The sequence below is a fragment of the Octopus bimaculoides genome, chromosome 10 (genome assembly GCF_001194135.2).
Source record: "Octopus bimaculoides isolate UCB-OBI-ISO-001 chromosome 10, ASM119413v2, whole genome shotgun sequence".
Taxonomy (NCBI): domain Eukaryota; kingdom Metazoa; phylum Mollusca; class Cephalopoda; order Octopoda; family Octopodidae; genus Octopus; species Octopus bimaculoides.
Genome location: NC_068990.1, coordinates 70,831,932 through 70,850,381, shown reverse-complemented (window position 1 = coordinate 70,850,381; position 18,450 = coordinate 70,831,932). Strand labels below are relative to the sequence as shown.

Sequence of the window (18,450 nt, the reverse complement as noted above, 5' to 3'; positions counted from 1 at the left end):
GCATACTACCAGGAGTATTTCAGCAGGTATAAAACAGTTTTCTGTCTTCGTTTGAGTTACTATAGTCACATCCTGCTATAAAAAGAAAATATTATTGGGAGATGTCTGCAAATAGAAATGATCTGATAACAAATAACCTGTTTCATGAACTGTTGTCATTACAAATTTATATCTTCAACACAGTGTTTCATTTTAAATAATTGGAAACAACAAAACATTTCCAAGAGTTTGAAATGTGGCAACTATTGCAAAATTGTTGAACTTTACACTTATTACATACTACATATAATTTTTAGAGAATATTGTTTTGAATTATACCATTTGAACTATTATTATTATTATTATTATTATTATTATTATTATTATTATTGAGTGAGAGAGCATGCCATCAAAGTGACACTGGGATAAAATATACAAAGCCCAGTATACCCATCATGACTATTTGTCTGATAAGGGTACACCAAGTACATGCATCACAACCATATGTGCATGACATGGTGATCTCTTATCAAGATAAACAGTGCATGACCTTGCAGGTGGGGCCCAGTTAGAATTTTCTTCAGGTTGAGTAGCTCATCCCACTCAAATGATCCTTGAATAAGGTTTGTTTAAGGATGTTGAATGAAATACCCATGTTTCCAGAGGTGAATTATTCAAACTCCAAAGAATTCCTCTTAACACATGGCTATGATGCTTCCCCACTACTTCTGCTCATGATCAAAGATGAACATATCATCAGCCACCAAGGGACATGCTCAACTGGTTATGGTCAAACAACTGCCAAGCAAATCTGTGGTATTGAGCAGAATATTTGCTGTAGCCCATCTGTTATACCACGACAAAACAAAGTACATGATAACACTTCCAATCAGTTAAGATCAGAAGCTATGAGAGCCACTGCCTGGTACTACATCAAGGCATTTGTTATTATTATTATTATTATTATTATTATTATTATTATTATTATTATTTATTACATATTACATACCATATTTAACTTTTAGAGAATATTGTTTTCAGATCAATTACTTTTGTTGAAGCATTAATTTCATGAAAGATGAATTATACCTAATAATTGTAATTAATAATGCTTCATTCTTTTCCTTTATTTTCTCTGAAATATTTCTCTAAGTAATAATGAAAATAAGAAAACTGAGATGTTAGTTACTGAACAAGGAATATAGGTTAAATAGAAAGTGTGCCAGTGGAGCTGACAAAGGTGCCAAGTGTATAGATTCTATCAGAGACAAATGGGACAACTTTCAAAGATAGTAACTAAAGTATTAATCATTAAGATGGTGTGGCAAATGTTACATACATTCTTAGTTAATTGATTAGAAGGTGTATGAATGTGTATGACTGGTAAGACAACAGTATTGTCAATTGTTGAAATTGTTAGAAGATATAAAATTTCAGAAACAGAAATTTAAGTAACGAAAGTATTAGAGACAACCACAGTGAAATTAATAACAGATACACATTTGGGGCTTAAAATATGCATTATTTCAATCACAAAATATCATTATTGGAGTCACATATTCTGTAGTTTTATTCAACACTCTACTGATTATGCAATATGCTGTTAATAATTTCTAACATTTATTTACTGATCCAATAAGAAAGCCTCTGTAGTTGCTTGACATGCTGGAGATGACAGCAAAGTATCTTTCAAACTACACCCCTACAACTTTAAAAAGGAAGGACACATTATGCAATGTGGTCTTGGATGCATTATATCTGGAATAGATGAGGGAATGCTCATGACTGGAACACTTTTGAATGTAAGCTTCCCTACCAGTTTGACACCAATATACATTGCTGATGACATATGTTATTGACCCTCTAGAAGGATGGAAGGTAAATTTAGTCATAATAGAATGTGATATCGAAATGTAATGGGTTGGAACTCACTATTACAAAATTGTTTGTCCACTACCATCAACATAACTACCATTGGAGATGTACAAGAGCAGAACTGCAGTTGGTGTGGTTTTTGACCAAATTGTATGCTAATCATGTGATGGCCCATAATAAAACCTCTTACAAGAATATATTTGCAATGAGAAAACATGCTCGTGTTTGAAATCAAATTATTTTGAAAACCATCATATATATATATATTATTTAATGAACACAGTATATGTATTTATGTGCTACTATTAGTTTCATGCATTGAGTGCATGCCAAACAGTGTTTTAACATGTCTGGTGTCCTAGCACAATTATCAGACACTGCCCACATGGCATAACTAACTCAAAATGGGATGATGAGATGTGAGAAAAAGTGAAAAAAGGTGAGAAAGAAGTAGATACAAAAAAGGTGGAAGGTTGACAAACCAGAAAACAAAAAAGAAATCAGCAAGAAGCAAAAGGAAGGAATTACAGTTATTTGATTGTAAGCTTCCCTACCAGTTTGACACCAATACACACCACTGATGATATATTGTAGAATGTGTTTACATCAGCATTCAGTTGTGTATTTGATCATCAGTTTTAAGATATGAAACCATCTGTTTGACTTAAATATTCTGAAATACACACTGAACAAATATTACAAACTCACTTTTCTCTGTTTTCTACTCACCTTGCTATCCGAACGCCTGCTCATTCTTTGCATCTCTGGAAGTATGAACATGGCTCATCTTTGAAGTCACATACGTATTTAATAAACTGGGTGATTGTTAAAAGTATTGGTCAAACTAAGTTTGTTCTTTGTTTTTATATAATATCTACTTCAGAAATAGATGACATGTCCATGGTGGTTACTCATAAATTAGTATGACTTGGTAGTTTGAACCATACTTTTGTTAATTGTTTTCGGTATCTGTGTAGTTGAGCAGATATAGATGCCCCATTGACCTTACTAATCCTTGACCTATCATAACATTGAGAATGTGACAGCTGACAGTTGAAATGGTTGCACTAGCACTAGGCTGGTAGTTGTTTTCAGCTGAGTAAACTGAAATGAAGTGCCTTGCTCAAGGACACAATGTACCACCTGGTTCAAGAATTGAATCAATGATGTCATGATCATGAACCCAAGAAATGTAATAGGAACTTTTTACAAGTATCATTTTGATTGGTCCATCTATTTTACTTTAATGAGGTGGGAGAAAATATATTACATGTCCAGCTATTTTGTAGAAATAATAATTAAAATTCAACTTAAGAATCATTTAATCTGTTTTATATTGATTTTGTATTTAATATAATCACAAATTTCCAGTCTAAACTGCATCTTTTCAGTGTGATGAAATCTAAGATTGGCAGAATCAAGGAACTTTTTGAATTAAGGAAGATAACGAATATAACATTGACAAAATCTCTGCAAAAGGCATATTTGTTTTCATTTTAGAAAAATTGAATTGACAAAATACTTTGATGTTGCTCTTGCTGGGAGAATGTGCCAAGAAAGCAATAGCAATCTGATTGGATTGATGAAATATTTAAATAACCCTCCTTTGATTTGGGATGAACTTGACTCATTTCTTGCTTTGCAATCAGAAACTTGGTTGCCAAATATAGCAAAGAAATGGTTTGGAAGAATGTCAATCCCTTGAGTTAGAACTCATAACTAAATCACTCACTCCATCACCATTTAATATTCACTTTTCTATGCTTGCATGGAGCAGATGGAATTCAGTGAGAAATATTTTTTTTATAGCTCAAAGCCTTTCTTGTCACCAACCCTCAATTGTTTCTATGTAAGGTAGTATTTTCCCTTGGCTGCTTGTTTGATCGTGACAATGGTGCAATGTTAACTGAGAGAGAGAGAGAGACATACACAGATGAGGAGCATCTTTCAGTTTTCATCTATCAAATCTATTCATAAGGCTTTGGTCAGACTAGAAATATAGAAAACACTTGCTTAAGGTACCATCAGAAGAAAAATCCCTGCCACAGAGATTAAATGTTACCATCAATAAAACTGTTGACAACAATGTCATGATTTACAAATTAAATATTGTCAGAGAGTTAGACTGCAGAAACTCTACCTTGCCCTCTGTCCTATTCCTCCAACTTCCATCAAAGTGGGGAGATCGAGAAAGAGTCAGATAAGAGTCAGATAACAACTTTTCTGTAGCAGAACTCTTTGTTACAAAATTATTATCAAGCTCAAGTGACAACACCATTAACAATACTTCTGGAGACTATATTATCAATTTAATTGAAATATCTTTTAATAGTCAGGAAAATTTATATTTTCTTTCATTTTGGGATTTGGTGTGCAAGGTTCTTTATGTGAGTTCCTGTGTTGAAGCATATTTTGTTGTGTCTGGGAAGAGTCATTCTCTTTTAGTGCCTTATCATTTAACACACTCATTGGTAAAATTTCCTCTCATTTACTTATTTTACCTAAAATCTTTGTTGTGTTTTGCAACCTTTGCAATAGTCATTGACTCTGTCCATTATCCGAGCTGCATTCTTTTTGTTTGTTTGTGTGCATGTGTGTGGGTCAGTGTGTGTGTGTGCATACGCTTGCATGTATGTATATATGTATATATCTATGTATGCATGTATGCATGTGTGTACGTTTGTAAGGTTCTGTATGCATGTATGTATGTGTGTATCAACAATACATTTCCTTTAATTTTTGTAAATTTTAAGAAGTTTTCTCTATAAGTATACATGTGTTTTAAATGGAATAAATGTTTTGAGGTTCATGAAAAACACCATTTGAGCGTGGCCATTGCCAGTACTGCCTGACTGGCCCTCGTGCCACTGACACATAAAAGCACCCACTACACTCTCAGAGTGATTGGCGTTAGGAAGGGCATCCAGCTGTAGAAACTCTGCCAGATCAGATTGGAGCCTGGTGCAGCCATCTGGCTCGCCAGTCCTCAGTCAAACTGTCCAACCCATGCCAGCATGGAAAGCAGACGTTAAACAAGGATGATGATGATGATGATGATGATTGCTGCTTTCTAATGTTTGAAACCCTGAATTACTAAACATGTGAGTTAAAAAGGGAAAATAAAAAATGTGAGGTCTCTTGTGAAATTCCTGGAAATCTGCTTTTTTCTTTTGTTTTTTTTCTTTTGTTTCATACACTTGATTTCTCAGGAATAAGTTCTGGGAAATTGAGAAGCCCTAGTACACAGTACAAGGTTATGGCTGCATCATCATAATCATCATCACAACCTTGTACTAAAAGAAAAATGGCTCCAATCGAAGCTATTTGTGAATTATTGTAAGAAGATTTTTTAAAATTTACCTTTCTTTTGTATCTTCTTATAACTATGAACAGAACTTTTGACTCTTATAAAGAGCATTCAACACAAATAAACATTTGTATGTTGAATGAAAAAATTTATTTTGTATATTGTTTATATTAATAATTGTAATTTTGAATATTTTTATTAAAATTTTAGTTTGCTTTTCTCATTGAAAGATTAAGATGGGCTAAAAGCTAAATTTATGAAGAGCTATATTATGAAGTTGAATGTTTTATTTATTAATTTAAAGTTTTATGAGAGGAAGAAAGAAAAAGAATATAAGCTTTATATTAACTGTATACTATTAAATGTTATCTAATCATCAAATAGATGAGGCTGCATCTCTCTCTTTCTCTCTCACACATACACATCTACACACATGAATGAATTTTGATGGACAGATTGTTTCTTTTATCTTTTACTTGTTTTATTAATTGGACTACCGCCATGTGTGTGTCATGCCTTGAAGGGTTTAGTTAAACAAATCAACCACAGTACTTATTTTTTATTTAGTCAGGCACTTATTCTCTGTGTCTCTTTTGTTAAACTACTAAGTTACAGTGATGTAAACAAACAAGTTGCCAAGTGTTGAGAGGACAAACACACACACACATCATGAGTTTCCATATAGTTTCCATCTCATAAATTTACACACAAGGCAAGGCATTGGTCAGCCCTGAGCTATAGCAGACACGTGCCCAAGATGTCATTTAGTGGGATTGAACCCAAAATCACGTGGTTGCAAAGTGAGCTTCTTAACCACACAGCCATGCCTGCACTTATGTTTACATGTTTTTTTGTTTTTTTTGCTTTTTTAAAGTTAGTTTCATCAATTTATGACTATATAAGTAAATATTAGCTCTATTTCAGTTTCATCTCAATGATTTTGTATGTCAAAAAAGATCTCATACCAGATCTTTATATAGGTTTCTCACAGCATTAAACCAGGGCCTAAATAAGCTATTGAGTATCATTTGATACTAAAGGAGAGACTTGGGCACCATATTTATCTTTCATTATTTACCAAGGCAATGTATATAGATGTTTACTTGTATTCTAGTGCAATGAAAGGCTACAATTTGACTATTGAATTATCAAACATAAATTGTTTCATACTTGTTATTACTGATAATAATAAATAAAGGAGTGAAGTTTATAGAAATTCATTGATTGTCTTTTTATCCCTTCCTAAAAGATAGGCAATCAATAATCATTGCTTGTATTCTTTTGCAATTTATGGTACTTTCATGTTATTGATTCACTCCTTAATTAATCACTGGAGCAACATTTACCTTTCTAAATCAGTCTCAGTATGGTAGAGCCATGTTGTTGAAGCTGGTAAACAATTTCCTTGAGAAACAAATAAGATATTATTTTAAAGGAAAATCATAACAAAAACTAATGAAGGTAAAATGTTGGATTAAAATCACCAGTTCAATACACTGAGTATTTCCTTTTTATCAATGTACTTTATTTTCTTCTACATAAAAATTATAGCTTTGTGATTAAGATGCTAATTTTGCAATCATGTGATGTGATTGGGCTTACTACATGGTACCTTGGACAAGTGTGTTTTTTTCATTGTCCTGCATGTGCCATATCCTTGTGAGTGCTGAAGCCCATGGGAAGTACATTGTGTGTGTGTGTGCATGTGCCTGTGTGTGTGTGTGTGTGTGTGTGTGTGCGTGTACATGCGTGCATGTACATGCACACATTAACAGTTTGTGGTACCACCAATAAAAGGATTGAGAAAAAACATCTTGTGATATTACCTCTTACCTTTAGGTTGTATTCCTTTACACCTATAGCACCCTTGTCTTTTATTTTCTAGGGTTGACACCAGAAAAGTGGTAGATATAAATGCTAAAAGCCTTAAAAGTGTTACAACTCCTGTAGTGAAATCATAAAATACAACTATTGTAAAAAGAGACAATGGTCATGTGGAGACGATACTTTTAGTCACTTAAAATCTGTTGCAGATTGATTCTTTGTGTATCTAGACAAGGCAATTCATTCTATATAACACAGTTGATATAACTTAAAAAATAGGTAGTAAATCATCTAGGAGTGTTACTTGTCATAGTCTAACATTTTATCCAGGAGACTTTCCTACTTTGTACGTGAATTTGGTGTAAAACATTGGAGCCTCTTTTATACTTGAAAGACATTTTACTATTCACTTTTAATGTAGCTACTTCATAGTGTTAGAACATAAATTCCCAAAATTTATACAAAATTTTCTAAATTTGCATTAATCATCCCACCTATGTTGGAGAAAACAGATGTTACAAATGAAAATATGTGTCAATAATTTTTTTCTAAGGTGCATCATTAACTTTTACTTGGGATGGATAGTAATTGGCTAACTCTTATATATTAACTCTTATTTTCTTATATATTACTGTTATTTATTTTATCAACTACAAAAAAAAAAAAAAAAAAAAGGAAAAGCAGAACTGACCTTGGCAGGATTTGAACTCAGAATCCTGGCAGGATTCTCAGAAAGTATTTGGTTTGGCATTCTACAGTTTCTGCTCCATCTCACCACTATTTTTTTTTTTTTTTTGGAAGATGAGAATAAACACTGATGTTAGAAGATACCTACAATAAGAATGCTTTAAATTGTTAATTCTTATGAAAAACATGAGCATAAATTCTTCAATATTCTTAAAATTTCTTTCCCTTGCTAATAAAAGCTGTTTTCTGTTTATTCTGTCATTAATAAATGTTACTGTATTCTCTGCTTATGTAATCTAACAACTTTAGTTCTTATTTACATTATTTACTATTGATGGATATTTGTCCTCCTCTTGTTTATTGTTAACACAACGTTTCGGCTGATATACCCTCCAGCTTTCATCATGTGTCTTGGGGAAATTTCGAACCTGGGTTCTCATTCCTAAGGTATTTTTCAATGTTGTTATTGTTATTATTATTATTATTATTATTATTATTCAGGTCACTGCCTGGAGTCGAACTCGGAATCTTGGGGTTAGTAGCCCGCGCTCTTAACCACTATGCCATATGCCTGTTCTTACAAGAAAGGTGTGGTTACAATGACAATTATGATGATGACAGTGATGATAGACAATAAAACACATTGTTTCTTGGAATCACTACCAAAACAATGCTTCAAGGTTTTACCATTTCCAGTAGCTTCTGGAAGTCTCTATAAGGTTGCTTGATCTGAGAGCATTGTTTCAAAAATGGAATTGTATATTTATTATGTAATCATAGTTAAGTTTCACTGGAAAAAATGAGAGGAAATGGTCATAGTGTGAATACTGTTGGTCATAGGTTTACTGACCTAGGACTTAAAAAAAAAAAACAACTTACATTCTTAACATTGCCTAAACTTGTATAAAGTGACTTGGGATTTATTAGAATAAAGTATTTCAGTCCTCAACAGTTGACTATTTCCAGAGCCCAGAGTATTTCACTGTGAAACTTGTTTCTCGCATTGGGGAAACTGCACTTCCTTTGATCACTGGCATCCTGATCGATAAACCAGATCAATAAACTGTTTTATATTGAAACTCTTCATTCCCTCTTTCATTGTGTTTCTGTTCTATTGTTCTATTTCTGCCTCTTCTACTGTTGCTGTAATGGACTTTGACCTTCACAACATTGCAACCTCTACATAATCCACAAATAAGTTACCTGTTGTATACAACACTCTTCTCATCTATACCAGACAACTTTTCCTTCAGTTCGAAACTCTTTCCTTCTTCACAATTTGTACAGTAGACAGATCACCAAATCTTTCATCAAAACAATAGCTGTCAAAATCTTACCCATATCTTCTGCTCTTCTAATCTGGCAACCCCACCAACTGATTATGGGGATGTTCCTCATTTGATGGGTTTGTTAAAAAAGATCCAAGACAGCATATATCAATCTTAATTCTGTTGTTTAGTTTTGTTCATATATTTATATATACTCTTACAATAGTGTAAGTTATTTAAAATAAAATGGCTATGTGGTTAAGAAGTTTGATTCTCAACCACATGATTTCAGGTTCAGTCCTGCATGATACCTCGTACAAATGTCTTCTGTTATAGGTCTGGGCTAACCAAAGTCTCCTAAGTAGATTTGGTCTGGGCTAACCAAAGTCTTCTAAGTAGACATAGAAAAGAAACTTGTTATCTGTCTGTCCGTCCCTCCATCCATCTTTCTACTGATTGATGTATCTGTGTATGTGTGTGTGTGTGTGTGTGTGTATGTGCACATGTGTGTGTCTGTATTTGTTTTTATTTGCACTCACTTATTTGTAAGTTATGACATTTGAATAGTATTGTTGGCTTGCTTCATACCTTAAAAACCATCTGGAATAAGACCCCTTACTTGAAGAACAGATAAGGGTTGGCTTCAGAAAGTTCATCCAGCTGTAAAAAATGTTTTTATAGGATATTTGTCTAACCCAAGCTAGCAATAAACATAAGCAGTAAAACCAAGTGTATTAATATTGCCTATCTAAGAAATATCATTGGGAGATAAAAAATAAAAAAAAAAGAGATATATGCATGAAGATAACTAAAAGACAAAAAGACTCTATTTAAAAAATTTCGTTTCACAATTTCAAACATGTTTAATCAATTAATTTTGTTATCTAATAATTAAGATGATATACACAATCTATTGCTTATGGCAAATTTGATGTTATATTAGTACACTCATGATTGCTTTGTTGAATAATGGCACTTTTGTTTGATGACTGGTAAACTATTTTCTAATAAAAAGATCATTTTTTTTTAATGTTGTTGAAAATGATGTAGACATAAGCTTGTTATTTATTCAAGTATACATGAATTTGTGTATACTTGAATAAATTTGTGTAATGCAATATATTAAAACAGTAAAATTAAAATTAGAAAACTCTGTGTGGTACATGGTGAAAAGTTTTGGAACAGTAGTTTTGTTGTATGCTGGACCATCATTATCATCATCATCACATTTACATCCCATGTTAGTAAGGATTAGACCGATTGACAAGATTTGATTGGTTGGAGGGCTGCATCATATTCCACTGTCTGCTTTGGCATGGTTTCTATGGCTGGATGCTCTTTCTAACATGAATCACTTTGCAATGCATACTGGGTGCTTTTTTTATGTCATCAATACTAGTGAGGTTGCCATACAGCATGCAAGAATAAAAATTCCCTCCAAGTGAATGAGACTACAGTAGAGAGGGAAGCAGTTTTATGCTTGGAGATGAGGGGTTTATTAATGAGAGAAAGAACTGGAACAGGACAGGTTTCTTGCTGTAGAGAAGCAACATGGCTACTCACATTATGGAAGAGAGGGTGGAGCAACAGGGCTAGAACTGAACAAAAATGAAATAGTGGTGATGAAGTGTCAGGATGGAGCTTCAAAGTACAAAATGAGAAGGAGTGGGTGCAGAAGAATTGAGAATATGTGGGGAAGTGGTTGTGTGTATGAGAGAGAGAGAGAGAGAGAGAGAGAGAGAGAGAGAAATGGGCAAGGTAGGGATGAGTAGGTGACAACTGCAAAAACCGGGTATGATTGAGGAGTTGATGTAGTGAATGGTGGATAAGGGGTAGGAAGTAAAGAATATCATCTTTATGATTTTGATGCTCATAACCACTATGTTACAGGTGAGCAGTACAAGTTGCACTATAAGCCATGTTACAAATATGTCATATATATTGCACTACTTGCCCATAGTAGAGTGGATAAGTGTCAAATTCCTGCATGGAAAGCAGGAAGGTTTGAAAGTCTAGACCTAGCCCTAGTATATGTGCACACACATACACACATATGCATACACACACCCATGTATTACATTTACAAGGAAAAGGTTGTCAGTTAATTTGAAGTTCCACTTAGATGGAAACAAAGCCATTTAAAACATCATTTCATGACTGGGGAGAGTCATTCTCTTTTAGTGCTTTATTATTTAACACACTCACTGGTAAAGTTTCCACTCATTTACTTATTTATTTTTCCTAAAATTTTCATTGCATCTTGCAACCTTTTTAATAATCATTAACTCTGTCCGTTATCCGAGCTGCGTTCTTTTTGCTTATGCTTGTGTGTGGGTCAGTGTGTGTGTGCATTCACATGTATGTATATATGTATGCATGTATACGTTTATGTATGTATTCAGCATATTCATGTGTTTGTGTTTATGTGTTTTTATGTGTATGCGTGTGTGTGTGTGTTTACCTCTGTCTCCTTGTGTGTGCATGTCTGAGTGTGTGTGGATTTTTGTAACTATGTACTGTGTCTGTCTGTATGTATGGATGTGTATCTCAATATGTGTAGATGTGTGTCTCCATATGTGTCCTTGTGTAAAGTGAAGTGTGTGTGTATATGGTCATGTGTTTCAGTCTTCATTTGCATATGTGTGTGTGTGTGTGTGCTTGTCTGTTCATATTACCGATGTACCTATCCGTCTGTATGTCTATCTGTTTAAATTCATATCCATTTGCCTACATACATGTGCATATACATATACGTATTCATAAACACACACACACACACACATACATACATCTACATAACAGCCCACTAACTATTCTACCTGTATATAAATATAAACTGTGGGTATTGGGGGTATGATTACCTACTACATATATTTCCTATTTAGTACTGAGGATGTTTCATTTATGAGGACATATTCCTGTATTTGTCTGAGGTTTGTGTCCTTTGGGTGCTTGAATAAAATGCAGATGTCAAGTTGACCCAGGTTGCCTCCATGTTGGCCCTTGGTATGTTGATAGAGTATGGAGGACTATTTTTTGTTGTCATATTGTCTCAAATGTTCATTTAGTCTAGGAGCATTGAACCTTTGAGAAAATATGACGACAAAAGACAGTTCTCCATACACTTCCAACATGCCAAGGACCAATATGGAGGCAACCTGGGTCAACCTGACATCCACATTTTATTCAAGCACTCAAAGGACCCAACTCTCAGACAAATACAGGAGTACGTCCTCATAAATGAAACATCCCCCATACTACATAGGAAATATACATAGTAGGTAATCATACCTCCATACCTACAGTTTATATTTATATGCAGGTAGAATAGTTAGTGGGCTGTTATGTAGATGTATGTGTGTGTGTGTTTACTTTTTTGTATATGCACATGTGTAGGCAAATGAATATGAATGTAATCAGATAGATATACAGACGGATAGGTACATAGGTAATATGAACAGAGAATCACACATACACACACACATATGCAAATGAAGACTGAAACACATGATCATATGCACACACACACTTCACTTGACACAAGGACACATATGGAGACACACATCCACATGTATGGAGATACACATCCATACATACAGACACAGTACATAGTCACAAAATCCCATACACATGCACACACACACACTGACCCACATACATGCGCACAAAGAAACAAAAAGTACACAGCTCAGATAATGGACAGAGTCAACGACTATTGAAAAGGTTGCAAAATGCAAAGAAAATTTTAGGAAAAATAGATAATTGAGAGGAAACTTTACCAGTGAGGCACTAAAAGAGAATGACTCTCCCCAGACACAGCAAAATATGCTTCAACACACAAACTCAAATCCAAAAACAAAATTATTTTATAAGTTTTTTTTAAACCACAAGGTGAACAATACCCCTTGTTCATCTCTCCAATTTAGGGTAGCTAATATGCCAAGGATACTCTCAATCTTTGTGTTACTACTTTCTTTTCAGAGTATGAAGAAGCAAAGTTGGAAGTGAATTTACAAAAAATTTTGAAAAACAATCTTAACTTGAAATGACAAAAAACCAATAAATGCTACTGTATATCAAATCATTAATTCTGTTTGGTTAGAATATTTTCTTTACATTTCAGATTTAAGTAGTAGTTTTTTTATAATTAATTTAGTGTTAATTGACTTTTGATGAAAGAAGATATATTTATTTCAGAGGTGCACTTGCCAGACAAGTGATTTGATCTGAGACAGTGTGTTGAAACTAAAACAATTACACAATGAAAGATACATGTTAGCTATTCAAAAACACATAAAGATTTAATTTCACTTAAACATTTATTGTTTATATATTTAGTATATTGTATATTTAGTTAGTGATTAAAAATTATCTGTTTATATTTATCAGGATGACAGTGATGAAAGTAACTCCTTGTCTGGATCCCATATTGAAGTTAATACAGTCTCAGGAAACCTTATCCAACATCCTAAACCAAGTCCAAAAAACCTTAAAAAAATCAAAGCAATTCAAGAATGGGAGATAATTAATGGATTGAAAGAAGGAGAGAAATGTGAAGAAAAACCAGAAAAATATCAGGGATATTTACTTAAAAAACGAAAATGGCCCCTAAAAGGTTGGCATAAGGTAGGTTAACTCTCTTTTATATCATTAGTTCTTTTGTTTGATTTATTTTCTTAAACCATTCTTTCTTACATTTGGTATGAAGCCAAATTGGAAAATATAAATCTGTTTTCTCAAAAATCAGCTTTAATGTAATAAAGGCCAGCAAGGTAGCCTATATGCAGTCACTTGATCTGCTAGAAACAACAGTCAAATCACTCAAACTACACTGCTATGTTTAAAAGAGGCTATGTAATTCTAGGTACACTATCAGAGTAAACATGGGTTAATCATGGTTAAAAGAGTTTTGATCATTCGTCTGTTCAATCAAGGATGACCTGGACCAAATAAAAAACAGCTTTGTGATATATATGAGAAGATTCTAATGAAAACATAATTAATGAATTTGTTTCTCAAAAACAACTTAGATAACATTAAGATTGTGCAGTCATAAATCTCACAATTGTTTTAAAAGGAAAAAATTATGTTTGTCACATACAAAATAAATACTTTAAAAATGAAAGAAATAATATTTTTTTAATCATACAAACATCTAAAACTGTCATATTTACAGTTATTTGATCATCAGGAAATACACATTAATTTTGAGTGCAAACTGGATAAATAATATCTGACAGTGGTTATGTGTTAATGGGGTGAGAGAAAAATGTTGAAATTAAAAAAAAATTATATTTGTATTCTTAATGTAACACTGGTTCATAGTGTGAGTTTTTGGTAGCGATAATGTGAAGAGAATTTCTCAAGAATGATTAAAAAATCTTTTTTTACTGATTTGTATTCATTGAAAATATTTTGACCAAATATGTATGGAATTAGCTGTTGAGTTAAATAGCAACAGATACTAAGAAGAAAAAGAAGAAAACATCTTCATAGGATATATCAAATAGTTACCTGCCATTTTTGAAGAATAACTTCAAACTTTCAACTGTTATTACATGTGGTATTGTGAGATTAACTCAGTCTCACTTGCACACTTTTAAATATCTTAATTTATTTATATTTCTGAGAGAATCTATTTTTGTTATATGAATAAAAATAAAATAACTTGTAGTTCACCAGTCATTATCATGTGCTTTCTGTTCTCTAGTTTCCGTGCCAATTTTCAATTACTGTGGCCTTTTAACAATGAGCGGTAGCTTCTGATATTTCATTCTAAAAATGAAGATAAACTAAAAATGCAGTTTCAATAAAAGAAAAAAAATTCAAAACTTCAAGAAAACAAAAAAACAAAAACATTTTCAATAGAATATTAAGTGTTGCTTCTAAAAGAGGACAGATGCATAAAAATCAACAACTGATTCTGTAATCAGAACAAGTATAATTTTAGGAAAATCAGAGCAAAAATGTTTGATTAACTGATTAACTGTTGAAAAGAACTAACATCCTTCTAGTTTGGAGTTGATATAAACCTTGAATGTTCTTCTCTTATTAAGAAGGTAATCTGGTTGACTGAAGATATGTACAGGATGTCCCAAAATTAAGGCAACCAACTTTTTTAAATTTTGCCAAAGCAGAATACATTGTTATATTTTGGGCCCGAGCTTTGCAATTATGACACTACCACATTTTTTTTCAATATGACCACCTCTGTTTCAAATCACAGCCTTAAATCTAGGCGCAAATGCTTCACATGTGGCATGCAGCTGTTCTTGGAGAATCAAAGCCAATTCCTGGTGCAGTTTTGCCTTCAGAGCGTCAAGTGAAGCATGAGGAGTGCTCAAGACTCTTGTCTCCAAAATGAACGAAACAGAAAAATCCAACAGGTTGATATTGAGGCTTCTTGAGGGCCATAACATCCTTGCCTATGAACAATGTAATGTTTTTCTGAATCCAGTGTTGTATCTGTTTGAAGCTGTGGGATGATGCCGAGTCCTGTTGGAGGCTCCATGATGCACTTTGAAAGGGCTCATTCACCCATAGAAGCAGTTCAGCTCCCAGAATGTCACTAATGTATTGTTAGGTATTAATTCTAATACTTGAGGCACAAAAACGAGGGGAAACTTTCCAGTGTCTGTCACAGCTGCCTAAACCATAACTGACTGTGGATTTTGATGTCAATTTATGAGTCTACCCTCAATGGAGCTAGATACACTCCAAAGTTGGTCATTCTGGTGGTTTACTGTCGAATGTCAGTTTTCTTTTCATCAATGAACACCAGGTTGTTAGAGTTGTTCAAGCCATGTACAGCCATGCTGTCAGTAAGGTGAGAGTTGGCCTTGAATACAGCGATAACTTTATACATGCTGGAGTTCACTAGGAATCAGTTCTTAGTCCACTCTTATTTATCATTGTTCTCCAGGCCATGATAGAGGAATTAAAAACTGGATACCAATGGGAACTGCTATATGCTGATGATCTTGCTCTTATTGCAGAATCTGAAGGAGAATTGGAGAAGTTCCAGATTTGGAAGGAAAACCTGGAATCAAAGGACCTCAAAGTTAACTTAGTAAAGACTAAAATTGTTGTTAGCAAGAAAGCAGGATGGACTCTCTTTCTGTCAGGAAAATGGCCCTGCTCAATGTGTAGGAAAGAAGTGGGAAGTAATTTCATTTGCTGCACCAAGTGTAAGCTATGGATGCATAAGAGATGCAGTGGAATTGCAGGTTGGTTAACAAATAAGGTCACTTTCATGTGCGGCAGATGCGCAGGAACAATAAGCACTAAGAGCACAAAAGATTTAGATTCTATCAAATGCCCAGGAGGCTTTCTTGAGGTAGTAGATAGTTTCTGCTACTTAGGGGACCAAATTAGTAATGTGGTGGATACTCTGAAAGTATTGTTTCTAGAATAGTATTGTTTCTAGAAATAATATTGTTTCTAGAAAGTATTATTTCCAGACTCAGTGTGCACGCCAAAGCACAACTGTGCCGAAAGAGGAAATTTAGGCACAAAAGGGATTAAATGTGGCATGTAGGAGAGGAAAATGTGTTGGTTTGGGCATATGAGTAAAGACAACTGTATACAGAAGTGCCTGTCACTGAAAGTAGATGGTACCTGTGGAAAAAAGAGACTCAGGAAGACATGGGATGAAGTGGTGAGGATGTCTTAAGTCTTAGGTTTTAGGATGTTAGGGCTCATGGAGGAAATGACAATGGATCAAGATGTTTGTCAATATGAGGTTCTAGAAAAAACCCGCCCACATCAGCAAAACTGAGTGCTAGAAACGTTGTGTCTTACTCACATGTAACAACAGACTTTTCACACACCCTACCTCAAGAAACCGGACTACATCTTCTCTTCTAAACTGCATCTTTCCCTTCTTCACATTTCCTTTTCATAAACTATGATTGTCTTCCAATCCCCTTCCATGCCCTCACTACCCTGCTCACTATATCGCTGCTTTCCCCCCACCCCATTCCTATACCCAGGTTTTCACCAGTCACTGCAATCACTACTCACTACTTGCACATCCTTGGCAATACCAGACTGTGTATATTATGACCTTCGTACCTCCCTCTTCCTTACTCTACCATCAAATCTATGCTCTGATCCTTGTTACTTGTGAGTATACCCTGGCACTTCACCATCTCTCTCCTGCTTTCTCTTGTATCAGGTCATTAAGAATGAAATGTCCGATTTTGAACTGAAAGTTTATTTTATTTTATCACAACAAAAAGCAAAGCAGTTAATCAAAGTATGCATCTAAATTATCAACACAATTTTGCCATTTTATTGGTAGCTTATTTGTACCAGCAGCAAAGAATTCTGGAGAGCAAGCGGTGATGAAATCACGAAAGGCTGTTTTTACATCTTCTTCAAATTTCAAGTTTTTTTCCTTGCAAAAAGTGGTTTAATGCCTGAAAAACATGATAGTCAGTTGGTGCAAATGTCTGGTGAATATAGTGGATGATGGAGTACTTCCAAGTTCAGTTCCTGTACCTTAAGTAACATTTTTTTGTACAACATGTGGTTGAGCATTGTCGTACAAGAGAATTGGCCTGTCTCTATTGACCAATCTCGATTGTTTAATTGCGAGTTCAGTCATCATTTCATCCAATTGATGGATGTATACGTCTGTTGTAATTGACTTACCAGGTCTCATGAAGTTGTAGTGGAGGACACCAGCACTGGACCAACAAACAGACACCATTAGCTTTTTTTGGTGAATATTCTTTTTTGGATTGTGTTTTGGCACTTTGTTTCTATCCAACCATTGTGCAGAACACTTGCTATTGTTGAAAAGAATCCATTTTTCATTACACATAACAATATGATGCAGGGATGGTTCGCTTTTATGCCATGACAGCAAATAACAGCAAGTTTCAAGATGACATGTCATTTGATGCTCGTCCAGTTCATGTGGTACCCACTTGTCCAGCTTCTCTACCTTGCTTATTTGTTTCAGATGGTCTAATATAGTTGGAATTGAAACATCAGACCTTGATGCTAACTCACACGTAGTTTGAGATGTATCCATTTCCAGCTCATCATTACTCACCTTGGTCTCAGGTCTAGCATGAAGCTGATTTTCAAGAGTAAAGTCACCAGACCGGAACTTCTCAAACCATTGACATACAGTGTGCTCATTTGCCACATCTTCACCAAACACCTCATTGATTTTTCAAGCTGTCTGGGATGCATTGGTTCTATGATGGAACTCATATTCATAAACAACACAAATTTTTGATCCATCCATGGGTTCACAAAAATTGGTTTACAAGAGAAAACTCACAATATAATCAGGCACCATGAATTGCATTTCAAAAAGTGATAATGTAACTCTTCAATGTTGTAAAACAAAGAATTGTCAGGATAAAACATTAGAATTAACGACTGTCAAACTTGGTGCATAAGAGAACGAGACATTTCATGCTCAATGACCTGATACTTTTGCTGTTTCCCACCTCTCTCTTTTTCTTGCTCTTCCCTCTCTCTCTCCCCTCTTGC

At 34.2% G+C, this 18,450-nt stretch overlaps 1 protein-coding gene across 10 annotated transcripts in view; it reads left to right on the top strand.

Annotated features, from left to right (window-relative positions):
* Positions 1-18,450, top strand: part of LOC106882425 (oxysterol-binding protein-related protein 6) — a 280,467-nt gene that overhangs the window by 121,759 nt on the left and 140,258 nt on the right. For all 10 annotated transcript variants that reach the window (XM_052971289.1, XM_052971288.1, XM_052971285.1 and 7 more), the window contains one exon: positions 13,330-13,566. In XM_052971289.1, coding sequence (XP_052827249.1) covers positions 13,330-13,566 — 237 coding nt within the window. The remainder of the gene's footprint in view (positions 1-13,329; positions 13,567-18,450) is intronic.